Source organism: Rhincodon typus, chromosome 2 (genome assembly GCF_021869965.1).
Source record: "Rhincodon typus isolate 14 chromosome 2, sRhiTyp1.1, whole genome shotgun sequence".
NCBI classification, from domain to species: domain Eukaryota; kingdom Metazoa; phylum Chordata; class Chondrichthyes; order Orectolobiformes; family Rhincodontidae; genus Rhincodon; species Rhincodon typus.
The window spans coordinates 38,714,106-38,727,756 of record NC_063333.1 but is presented as its reverse complement, the minus strand read 5'-3'; the positions used below and the strand labels follow the sequence as shown (position 1 = coordinate 38,727,756).

At 40.8% G+C, this 13,651-nt stretch overlaps 1 protein-coding gene across 1 annotated transcript in view; it reads right to left on the bottom strand.

Annotated features, from left to right (window-relative positions):
• Positions 1-13,651, bottom strand: part of LOC109937698 (uncharacterized protein C10orf67, mitochondrial-like) — a 246,365-nt gene that overhangs the window by 118,926 nt on the left and 113,788 nt on the right. The window contains exon 9 of the mRNA XM_048612718.1: positions 11,112-11,165. Within this exon, the coding sequence (XP_048468675.1) occupies positions 11,112-11,165 (54 nt within the window). The remainder of the gene's footprint in view (positions 1-11,111; positions 11,166-13,651) is intronic.

The following is a 13,651-nucleotide window of genomic DNA, read 5'->3' as shown; positions in this document are numbered from 1 at the left end:
TCTGAAGAAGGGTCCAGACCCGAAACACCAGCTTTCCTGCTCCTCTGATGCTGCTTGGCCTGCTGTGTTCATCCAGCTTTACACCTTGTTATTTCAGATTCTCCAGCATAGGCAGTTCCTACTATCTCAGGTCAGATTTATGTTGAGTTTGAAAGAATTAAACATGGCAACTTCGATAACTGGGTGAGAGCATTACAGATAGAAAAGACATATGAGGATCTTAGAGAGATTATTCTGCTAGAGGTGTTCAGAACCCACTTCCAGAAATGATAATAACTCGTGTTTGGGAACAGAAAGTTAAAGCAGTGAGAAGAGCTGCAGAGATGGAGGATGAATATACATTTGTGCATAAATCAAAATCTAGCTTCTGACAACAATTTCATTCCGTGAGGGATAGAAATTAGGTAAAAGGGAGATCCTTCCATGAAAAACAAAAAAATGATCACATTGGGAACAGTTTACCACATGCGAATAAAGAAACCCAAGAGGGTGAAAAAATGGTGAAAGGCCTCAGGTGTTTCCACTGTAATACAGTGGGACACACAAAGTCACAGTGCTGGTGGACTAAGATAGGCACTAAAAGGATGTGGTAAAAAAAAGGCTAAACCAGTGGGATTAGTTGAGGTAGTGAAGGATATCTCAACAGAAGTCAAGGAGCTGCAGGACAGTGCGCAGCCTAGTCACGGGCTGGATAGTAAGATAGTGCCTGATCTCTTCAAAGACTTTATCTCTCAGTAAACCTTACTCAGGAAGAACAGGGGGAGAAGGTAAAGAAGTTAAAATATTGAGAGATACAGGAGCTGGTCAGCATCTAATAGTAAGAGACAAAAGTATTTGCACTCCTTCTGAAATGTTGCCCGAGAGAGTGATAATCTATGGATAAATGGAGAGAGATTTAGCCTTCCCCTGTGTAAGGCTGGAAATTCCAATTGAGACTGAGGAAGTGATAGTGGGAGTGATTGAAACTGTGTATATTCCAGGAATACAATTCTTCTTTGAAACAACCTAACCGGATCAAACGTGGGAGTGATGCCCATTGTGGGGGAGAAGCCAGAAGAAAACCAGGGAAGTGAAGAGTTAAAAGAAAAATACCCTGGGATTTTTACGCAAAAGAATCCACAGTCATAAGTTAAAGCAAGAAAGGAAAACCAAAGAGAAAGACAAAGGAGTTGAGGTCCAGTTAGCTGATACCCTGTTTGATGAAATGGTAAAGGGAAAACTGAAACAGGTATAGGATCAGGCAGACGTGTTTAGTTCTGAAAGACGAATGGAGTTACAACAAAAAGATGAGACAATAAAAGAATTATATCATAAAGCCTCCTGGGCAAAGGAATCAAATGTATTCCAGAATGTTATTACATTAAGGATAAATTCCTAAGGCAGAAATGGAGACCTTGGCAGGTTAGTGCAGAGGAGAAATGGGCGGAAGTTCACCAGATTGTGTTGCTGGTAGCATACAGTATTGCGACCATCACACAAATTACCTTCAGAAGTCATCTAGGAGTGAGGAAAACTCAGGTTAAGATACAGAAGCATTTTTATTGACCTGGATTACATAAATATGTGGTTGAATTTTGCCGTAACTGTCATACGTGTCAGATGGTAGAAAGCCACAGGCAGTAACAAAACAGGTACCTTTAATGCCAATTCCCGTATTTCACGTAGGTTATGACAGATTGCATGGGGCCCGTCCCTAAAACCAAAATTGTGAACCAGTGTCTGCTAAACAAAATGGATGTGTCTACCAGATTTCTGGAGGCAATTCTATTACAAATGTCAAGGCAAAAAAGGCTTTTGAGGAGTTGCTTGCTTTCTTTACCCATTATGAACTACCCAGGGAGATTCAGTTGGACTGAGGGTCTAATTTTACTGCTAAATTGTTTAAGGAAGTCATGGATAGTTTAGGCATCCAACACTTCAAATCAAGTGCATACTATCCTGAATCCCACGGAGCATTGGAAAGGTGGCATCAGACTCTAAAGACCATGCTGAAGGCTTATTGCCAGGATTACCCAAATAATTAGGATTAAGGTATCCCATTTATATTATTTGCTATTAGAGATGCTACAAATGAATAGACTCAGTTTACTGCATTTGAATCGACATTCAGACATGAAGTAAGAGGGCCTTTAAAATTAATTAAGGAAAAGCTGATAGGTCCAAAGTCAGATATCTCACAGTTGGATTATATCTGTGAGGTGAGAGAAAGATTAAACGGAGTAGGTGAATTAGCGAGACAACATTTGAAGGTGGCACAGCATCAAATGAAGCAAGAGGCAGACAAGAAATCTAACATTTGTACATTTGCCCGTGGTGGTAAAATATTGATGTTGTTACCAGTGGTAGGAGATCCCTTCACAGCAAGGTTTTGTGGACCCTGTCAGATTAAGAAGAAGTTAAGTCAAGTGAGTTATTTGGTAAAGATGCCAGATAGGAAAAAGATTATCAGATAAGTCATGTGAACATGTTGAAACCTTACTATGACAGGGAAAGGAATCCAAAGAAACAGGTATTAGTTACTGACACTCAGAATGAGGAATCAAATTCAAATGATTTGGATTTTCACGTGCCTCAGAATAAATTGAATAATAAGGAAGTCCTTAAAGAATGGGGATAGGGTAGTAAGCTATCTGTCTCAGGAATGGAGAGCTGAATTGAAAGGTTTGTTGCAGCACTATGAGGGCATATGTAGATATAAAATGGAGAGGACTAATGCCATAGTACATGAGGTGGGCGTAGGGAATGCTGTTCCAATAAAACAACACCCCTACAGTCTTAATCCTCTCAAAGCAGCACAGGTACAGAAGGAAGTGGAAGCAACGCACCAAGAAGACATCATCAAACTGAATCAAAATGAGTGGAGTTCGCTGATCGTGTTGGATCCCAAACCTGATGGTACTCAACAATGCATAGATTATTGGAAGGTTAATTCCACGACCAAAAATCAGTCTCATACCCAACTGGACTGAGTGGAAAAAGTTGGAGAAGCCACTTACATCACAAAGTTGGACTTACTTTATGGTTACTGACAAGTACCTTTGTCAGAGAGAGCAAAAGAGGTTTCTGCTTTTGTAACCCCAAAAGGGCTTGATCAATTTAAAGTAATGTCCTTTGGAATGAAGAACGCACCAGCCAGATTTCAAAGAGTTATGAACATAGTTGTGGCAGGATTGACTAATTGTGCTGTCTATATAGATGACTTAGTGATCTTTAGCCATTCGTGGAAAGATCACATGGTGCATTTGGCAGAGCTTTTTGAGAGACTACAGAAGGCAAAGATGGTCATAAATTTGGCAAAGACAGAATTCACGAAGGTGGAAGTGATATTCTTAGGGCATAACATCGAACATGGAAGGATGACTCTGAGGAACGTGAAGATGAAGGCCATCGAGGAATTTCCAAGACCATCCTCAAAGAAACAGGTGCTATGATTTTTGGAAGTAAGCGGATTCGATTTCAAGTTTGTACCAACCTTCAGTAGCGTGGTGGCACTGCTGCTGGATTTGTTAGAGAAGAACATGAAATTTCAGTGGACAGAACAATGCCAGGAGGCATTTGAGAATTGAAAAGCAGTGTTAACCACCGCACTGTACACTGATCAAAGCCCTTTGACATTTTTGGAAAGAATTAAAACAAGAACACCAGACTATTTCATTGGAGTCTTATGTTACAAGCATTTAATTTACAAACTGTACGTGTTGTGGGTCGTGAAAATGTTACTGCAGATGCGTTATTGTGGGTTTAAAAGGAAAATGTGTATATAAGATAGAAACGGTACTGTTCGATGTTATATATATGTATACAGAATTAGTATGAACTGTGTAACTCTAGATTAATGACCTATGTATCTAGTAATAATGGCATTAAGATTAAGAAAAAAACCATCTTTTCATAATGATGGTTCATTTTTTTCTTAAGGGGGGTGATGTTAGAACTTGATGGTTTTAAAATGATAGGGGGGAAGAGTGTGTGGTTCCTTTAAAAGATGGTGTGTTTTTTAGGCTTGGAGATTTAGAAATGTCTGTAGGCAGAAGCAGATGCTCAGAAAGTTCTCAAAATTGAAACATTGTATCAAAAGGCTATACTGTTAGCAGGCAAAGCAGCATTTTTACCAAGACAACAGGTTTTTGAATTTAACCAATTAATTTAAACCAGGCCCTAGATACCAAACACATTTAAACTTAAATCTGATGGTTTTGACAACATAGGACCAATTCTATTGTAAAAAATTAATAGGTAATCAAGGGTATAATAGAAGAGGTCATTTGAAAATAGGTGTGAGAGTCAACTGTCATCTGCCAAGAGAACAGCTCTCAGATATAAAAGGAAGAATAGCTAGCTCTCACAGAATTCTCTAAGCTCTCAAAAACCAGCACCTAAACTAAAGGTACAGTGGCACTCTTAGCTAATATTCCTGACACAAGAATTCAATGGAGGTAGGCATTCCTGACTGGAGGACAGCGGATAAGGCAAAGAACATTCTGGAAGACTTATCCAGGCTGTAACTTTGAGAGACTAAGTTTTAGTTTATTTTTCTTATTAATTTGGGTTATATATGTGGGACTTATATCTTTTGGAACAGCATACCATTAGAATTGTGTTTATTCTGGAATAGTTAGTAGTTAAGGGGGAATTGTTTGGTTTGTCAGTAGTTTGGTTACTTTGTTTACTGTTAGAGTTAGATAAATAAATTATTACTTGTTGATTATAAAGTAAGTATCAGGGATTTCTTTCATTTAACCACCCCTTTTTAACAGATTACAAGGCGATGTGAACTTTGTTGGGTATTTCGGTTTTAATTATCAGAGTGGGGAGTCGGCCTTTCCTTCGTAATACTGGGCAACTATCCACATTGTCAGGTAGATGTCAGTGTTGTGACGACACTGGAACAGCTTGGTTAGAGTTGTGGCATGTTTTGGAGCACAGATTTTCACTAATATTGCCAGAATGTTATTAGGCCCGTTGCCTCTGCGGTATCTGACCGTTTCTTGATATTACATGGAGCAAATTGAATTGGTTGAAGACTGGCATTTGTGAAGCTGGGGACCACTGAAGGAGGTCAAGTTCGATCTTTAGACCCCAGTGTTAGGATATCACTCTGGTGCTTTCTCTGGTGTTATGTGCTTTTTTTCTCTTACATGTACAAGAAGAAGAGGAATAGAGGCAGACATTTGATCCATGTAAAGAGAATTACCTCCACTGTTTGAAGTAGTATCTTTTACATGGCACCATTTGCACTTGCTGCTGTTTCAGAGACAAAGGCATTCCTCCAAGGTGGGGGATCAGCATGTGCCCTCTGTCTCCGAGATGTTTTATATGCTGTGAATTGTGACAGAATAGGTAGAAGTCTCACTAACCTTGCCAGAGTGTAGCTTCTCACTTGTGCCACTTATAGCACTGTACCAAGGTTCACTAAAGCTCCCTAGAAGGCTCTGGCCACCTGTGAGATCTGCATCCACACTCTCTTGGTGATAATGGCAGACATCTTGCAGCCTGTTAGTAAGGGTATGTTCTTCCTGCCGCTGACTGCCTGGACAAGAAATTCAAGGTTGTGGTCATTAAGGCTTGGAGAGCATGTGTCCTGACTCTCCTGGCTGCTTCTTATTTCAGCTATCCTGACATTGTAACAGACAAATAGATGCTCATTGAGAATAGAACAGAATATCCTTTATTGTCACATGCATTCAATATAAAATACAGCGAAAAGGGTGTACCATCACTCATACATAAGCACCATTCGCAGAATAAAATAAAAAAAATAACTCAAACAGAGTCCAACTTTTTCTTCTCCGCCGCATACCACCACTTGAGTCCCACTCCGAGCTTCCCAACACACCATACTGCAGGGAGTGTTCCGCTCCGGGCTGCACAGGCCATGCCATACCACCAACAGAGTGACCCTCTCTGGGCTTCCCAATCCACGCCATACTGCTGTCAGGGGCTTACTCCACGTGGAAGTGAGAATCCTGCTCCATGCCTCACAGGCTGACCGACCATCTCTATAGCCATGCTGCCTCTGAAAACGCTGCTGCCACTCAGGAGCTCAAGATGACTGGTGATAGTTTAACCTGAGGATCTCCACACTTCAGGTGAGGGGAGAAGGTGAGAAGGAGATGGTAATCTTAGCCAGAAGTAGGAATTGAACCCATGCATTTGGTATCATTCAGCATTGCAAGCCAAGCAGCCAGCCAACTGAGCTAGCCAATCTCCTTAACTGTAAAGTCACCATAGTGCCAGACATGGAAGTGCCTGTGATTGTAATGTACAAATGATGTCCAGTTTGAGTTCAACCAGGGCACTCAGCACCTGATTTCATCTTAAACATGGGTAAAAGAGCTGAATCCCAGAGGTAAGGTGAAAGTGACAGCCCTTGGACAAATGTGGTCTTAATGTCAAATGTGCCATCAAGGAGTCCTGGGCAAAGCTGGAATCAATCAGAATCCGAGGGAAAGCCCTCTGCTGGTTGGCGTCATACCCAGCATGTAGGAAGATGTGATTGTTGGAGGAAGTCAGTCATCACAGCTTTAGAACATCTTTGTAAGTGTTCCTCAGGGTAGTGTCCTAGGCCCAAAATATCTTCTGCTACTTCATCAATGACCTTCCCTCCACCTTCCATCCATCATAAGGTCAGAAGTGGGGATGTTGGCTGATGATTGCACAATGTTGAGCACAATTCATGATTCCTTAATCCATGTTTAAATGTAGAAGCTAGACAATATCCAGCTTGGGTTGATAAGTGACAAGTAACATTGGTGCTACAAAATGCCAAGCATTCATCATTGCCTATAGGAGGCTAACTAACCAATGTGCATTGACATTAAATGGTGTTACTATCACTGAATCCTTCACTATCAATATCCTGGGGATTAACATTGACTAGACACTGAACTGAACTAGCCATACAAGTACTGTGGTTACAACAGCAGGTCAGAGACTATAGATGCTGCAGCAAGTAATTCACTTTCTGACTCTCCAAAGCCTGTCCACCACCTACAAGGCACAAGTCAGGAGAGTGATAGAATACTTCATCTTGCCAAGATGAGCACTCCAGTAACACTTGACAAGCGTGACACTATCCAACTCAAAGCAGCCTGCTGATTGGCACCACTTTCATACTCTCCATCACCGATGCTCAGTAGCAGCAATACATACCATTTTCAAGGGGAACTGCAGAAATTCACTACAGGTCCTTAGACAGCACCTTTCAAACCCAAGGCCACTACCATCTAGAAGGACTGTGAGACCAGATACATGGGAACACCACCAGCATTTGCACCTGAAGCAGGACTCGTGGCCCAGCGGTGGCCTAGCCTGGCCTGGCAGAGGAGCCCAGGATTCCTATTTGTGGGCATGTGTGTGTTGAGCAGCATCAGTGAAGTGGGCCCAACGATGAAGAGATGGAACCTAAAGTGGGGCAACTTTTACATTGGTTAGTCCGGTACTGGCGGCAGTGAGGCAGTGGAGGTCTCCCTTGAGACTAGATGCCAGCATGGACTGGGTCGGAAAGACTGTTTCGAACATTTTACTTCTTTATTTTTCTAATTTATTATTATGACCTATAATGCTGGACTATTTATTGCTTTCCAAATTTTGTTTTGCTTCTTAAGAATTTGACCTTAAGTATCTGAACCTAGGTACCTTTGTACCTAAGATGGCACTGTAATGTAGTGACTGCAAAGTTTTCACTGTACTCATTTGAGTATGTGATAATAAAGCTAATTCAATTCAATTCAGCTGTAAGCTCCACTTCAAGCCACTCACCACCCTGACTTAGAAATATATCGCCTTCCTTCAATGTGACTGCATCAAAATAATGGATTTCCCTCCTTAACAGCTTTGTGGGTCTACCTATAGCACATGGTCTGCAGCTGTTCAAGAAGGCAGCTCACCACCACCTGCTCAAGGGCAACTAGGGGCAAATAAAAAATTGTTGGCCCAGTGATGTCCATGTCTCATGAATGAATTTTTTTAAAAAGTACATAGGTCAGTATTTGTGTCACCCATGTGTGGTAGATCAACAGCTTGGCAGGAATGACATGACAGCGAGGGATTGATGTTGTGTGGTCTGATATATCAGTGACAGATCTGCAGATAGCCTCAGCATTGCTTTCTGTGTGTCAGAATGAAATGTGCTGACACTGCAGCAACATTCTAAGGCATTAGAACCCATTGATGGCAGACATGGCTTGGAATGGAATAAGGCTGGGAGTGCTCAAAGGATTAATCACTGTCTAGACTCCCCTGTTGAAGTTATTTGGAGTTGGGCTTTATGAGGGGCTACAGAGTAAGCAGCTGCTCTTATTCTGAACTTTGCGTTACTATGACTTGCTGCACGTTCACTTGGTAAAATGCAGAGTGGTGCAGAGAAAGGTTGGTCTACCAATCTCCTCAGAAGTGTGTGTTCTCAGCCAGCAGATCATTATAACAATGAATTATGCATCATGGATGTTCCTTCATATTTGGCTAACGTTCAGAGGAGCATCAATTCATTCCATAGCAATGGCATCAGCAAAGTCAGAAACTGCCCATAGCTCAAATGTCAGTCAGTTCTTGCTTCGAACACAACTTATAGCTTAAACATATTATGGTCATTATAAAATAACATCACTAAGTCAAAATGACCTCCCTCCTTATTGATTCTGCGAAAAATTGTTGCAGACAGCTATCCTGAACAGTCTAGAAATGTCTTTTTGATATGACATCGCATGCTTAATGCAATCTATGTGAAACTTAAATTGACTTCAGAAATGAAGGAGGAGAACACACCCCCATCTACATTAACGGAGCGAAGATTGAGAGGGTTGAGAGCATCAACTTCCTAGGAGTGATAATAACCAACAACCTGTCCTGGACTTTTCATGTAAATGCAATGGTCAAGAAGGCACAACAACGCCTCTTCTTCCTCAGGTGGCTCAGGAAGTTTGGCATAAACAACAAGGACACTCACCAACTGTTACAAATGCATCATAGAAAGCATACAGTGTGGGTGCATAACAGCCTAGTATGGTAACTGTTCTGCCCAGGATTGTAAGAAACTACAGTAGGTTGTGTGCACAGCCCAGACCATCATGGAAGCCAACCTCCCATCCATGGACTCCATTTACACCTCTCGTTGCTGCGTAAAGGCTGCCAACTTCATCAAAGACTCCTTCCACCCTGGTAATGCACTCCTACAACCTCTTCTGTCAGGCAGAAGATACAAAAGCTTGAACACACACACCAGCAGGTTCAAGAACAGCTTCTTCCCTGTTGTTATTAGACTGATCAATGGATTCTCTAAATTCAAATAATGTTGATCTTGTTAATCTTATTCTTGCCTCGCTCATGTCATGTACGTTGTAACCTGTATACCTCATTCTGTTCAAGTTTTTTTCATCCTACGATCTGTATGTCCTTGCTTCCTATGATCTGCCTATAATGCTCATAAACAAAGCTTTTCACTGTACTTACGTACACATGACTATAAATCAAATCAATCAATCAAAAATGCCCCATTGAATCGATTCTATCTTTTCTGCATATTTACTTAATCGCTGTATTCATGCATTCTACAATTTTATAAGATACTTAGCTCTGAAAGGTTTAAGCACCACTCAATATGATGCTGACATACACACATGGGCGGAAAAGCAACTCTGGATCTCAAAAGGAGAAAATCTACTATCCAGGTCTCCTTAATAATACTACTGACTTGTACCTGATTGTTATCACACAATAAATTGCATCTTGGGGAGGCAATGGTCTAGTGGTATTATTGCTGGACTGTTAATCCACAAACCCAGATAATGTTCTGGGGACCTGGGTTCAAATCCTGCCACGGCAGACAGTGGAATTTGAATTCAACAAATATCTGGAATTAAGAATCTAATGATGACTGTGAATCCATTGCTGATTGTTGGAAAAACCCATCTGGTTCACTAATGTCCTTTAGAGAAGGAAACTGCCATCCTTACCTGGTGTGGCCACATGTGACTCCAGACCCACAGCAATGTGGTTGACTCTTAACTGCCCTCTGGTCAATTAGGGATGGGCAATAAATGCTGCCTAGCCAGTGACACCCTCATCCCATGAATGAATAAAGAAAAAAAAATTTCAGATGACAGCCTCTTCTCATTCGATAACAAATGGTGTCCCTTAACCACACAAGGCTAAACAGGTATTTTAGATCCCAACTTAAAAGTACAATGGTGGCAGCAAATCTATTCGATGTACATTTCACCAAGGTGACAGTGGTAAGGATTCATCATACAACATCTACCATAGCATAATTGGAACAGCTATTACTATAGTAAGTTCAGCAACAGAATCAGTAAAATATATCGAATGGCAGTCTGGATTTTAAATAATTTGTATTAAAAAATAAATTGGGGTTGGACGGATCACATCTCCTTACTTTCATATGAAATTTCTAATGCCTTACATTCCTATTAATTAATTGTTGGTCTCTTTCATGACGCTGTTGCTTTCATTAGGCATGCAAAATAGTCCAACTCAATACTGCGCCATGTGGGTTCACTAGGAGACTGCTTGAATGGTATGAGTAAAGCTTCTCATCAGCTGGTATCAGTTTTTGAGTCTGTTTTACGCTATTTGATAAGGGTGCTTGTGGTACAGCGGTAGTGTCCCTACCACTGTGCTAGGAGACCTTTATTTAAGTCCCACCTGCTCCAGCAGTGTGTAATAACATCTCTGAACAGGTTGATTAACAACATCTAAGCAGTTTTGTCTGAACTCTCAAACTTGAAAGCAAGAAATAGATCTGTACTGAAACACTTTCGTTTACATGTTATGACTGCCAAAAACAGGTAATGATATTTCAGTAAGACTAGTGAGCTTCAACTCCCCCGGCCAAGTACTGTCAGTAATTATACAATAAACCTTTCATAGTGATCATTCGTTTCATATGAAAATGGATTTTATCTTCTATAACTTCCTTTAAATTCTTCAGTGCAAGATTTGTTAATGCAGCATCTTTCAGAGAAAACTTCACGAATCTGGAACAATGGCTTCTGCTGATTAATCTAGAATTTAATCAAAAACACTTGTTCTGTTTAAGATAACACATACCTGATTGTTTTGAAATTCAGAGTTGCTAGAAGTGGACCACATACCTGAATCAATGTAGCATTTAATACACTCTCCATTTCTAATTTCTGCGCTTTCAACTGTCAATACAAAAATATGAACAGAATTTATTAAGTACTGTACTTAGGCGGTTCCTTCTCGGTGATTTCCTCAAATAATTAAATATTCTGTCCATTAAATTATTTTCTCCTCAACTAGCACTGCATCATATTTAGCTCTGTAGATTCTACTTCAGGATGTGTGGAAACAACCTAGGTTGACTTCATAAAATATATGTTGGTAATACAGGCCATTTAAAACATCTCAATTTATTCATCTATTCACGGTTTCCTACTTTTCCTTGAACTCACATCTTCAAGTATAACAATTGGGACCCTCTGCTAGCAATGATGAAGAATTGAGTTTGAATCCCACCATAAAAAGTGCAGTAGCGAAATTTAATTCAGTAATTCTGGCAGGCTGTACTAGTAAAAATAAACTATTGTGAAGCTGCAGCATTATCATTAACACTCAAATGATTCACTAATTTCTTTCTGGGAGTAGAAATTGTCAGTCCTTCTCACTCTGATGCTATGTATCTCCAGTTCCACAGTGCAACAATATTGGCAATGTGGTCCCAGTGGCAGACCCAGAGGTAGGCATCATTGCCTCTCCCTCTCTCGTGTAATTTAACACTGAGTTCCCAGTGTCAGGCCTATGACATGTGGTCTCTGTGCAACCCTACATCCTTTTCCCCTCACTACTAGTTCCTAATAGAATCATAGTCATACAGCAGGGAAACAGACCCTTCAGTCCAACCAGTCCATGCCGAACATAATTCTACGCTAGTCCCACGTACCTGCTCATGGCCCATATCCTTCCAAACTTTTCCTATTCATTTATATATTAAAATGTATTTTAAATGTTGTATTTGCACCTGAATCCACCACTTCTTTAGAAAGTTCATTCCACACACGAACCACCTTCCATGTAAAAAATTTGCCTCTCATGTCTTTTTTAAATCTCTCTCCTCTCACCTTAAGAATGTGCCCCCCCTAGTCTTGAAATCTCCCATCCAAGGGAAAAGACAACTACCATTAACTCTATCTATACTTCTCACTATTTTATAAACTTCCATCAGGGCGCCTCTCAACCTCCAGTGAAAAAAGTCCCAACCTATCCAGCCTTTCTTTATAACTCAAACCTTCCATACCCAGTAACATCCTGATAAATCTCTTATGAATTCCCTCCAGCTTGATTATATCCTTCCTATAACTGAGCGACCAGAACTGGACACAGTGTTCCAGAAGAGATTCAACCCTGTATGTTTGACCTAGAAGCTCTCAAAGCAACCACACATAGATAATGAAAGCTGCCTTGAAACTTTGCCCACATTTCAACAAGTTTTTTAAATGACACTATGTTTTCACTTTTTCCAATCTATCTTGAAGAGCATTTCAAATGTTGATTTGGCAGCACAAAGATCTTTCTGTCAACACTTCTGGCATTGCACTTAAATGGATAAAGCTATGACTTATTTTCATGTCATTAAATAGGCCTTTATAGATGAATTTTGAGATCTTATGTGATTTGTCACCTTACTAATATATTATAAAGTAACAACTAATCAAATAAATCAAACATGTTTGGTAGACATAACAGGGTTGGTGGTGTGCTGAAACTGCAATACTTGGTTTTTGTGGACAGAATTGCAATACATTTTCTCCTTAGGTATATGTAGCTTTTGCAACTTCTGCTCAGAGTTGCTGAGCCGGAGTCAGACATGCTGACATTGCAAGTATTTGGAAGAGGGAGGGATAAACTTTGTTCTAGGAGGCAGTCACAGGGGTTAGCACTGCTGCCTCACAGCGCCAGGGAGCTAGGTTTGGTTCCACCCTCAGGCACTGTCTGTGTGGAGTTTTCACATTCTTCCCATGTCTGTGTGGGTTTCCTTTGGGTGCTCTGGTTTCCTCCCATAGTCCAAAGATGTGCAGGTTAGATGGATTGGCCGTGCTAAATTGCCCATAGTATCCAGGATGTGCAGGCTTGGTGAATTAGACATGGGAAATGCAGGGTTACAGGGATATGGTAGGGGGCTCTCTTTGGAGAGTCGGTGCGGACGCAATGGGCTGAATGACCTGCTTCCACACTGTAGGGATTTTGTGATTAGGTTACATAGAACTCAGCTGGTTAATGATCCAAGATAACAGTGCCTGAGTGAGGCAGTTATGGACAATCCAGGATGTAGTGATGAAGGAGTTTAAGCCCTGGACATTGACCAATGAAAGCATGAGGTACATTCTAACAGCATGGATGTGAACAAGAACTGCAGAATGGAAAGGTAAACTAACCATAGCACATGATGGAGGAAACTTTTCAAATTGGGGGACTGAGAAGGAAATGTTGAAATGGTAGGGAACAGTTTAGTAGGGATTAGATACAGTTCTTTGCAGATACTATTGGGCATTCCAAAGGTCACGTTCCTGCCTGGTGCCAAGGTTAAAGTTATTGCACAGCTGAACATGAACATGGAATGGGAGGTGGATAATCCAGTTGTCATAAACTGAATAGGATCTAATAACAAGGA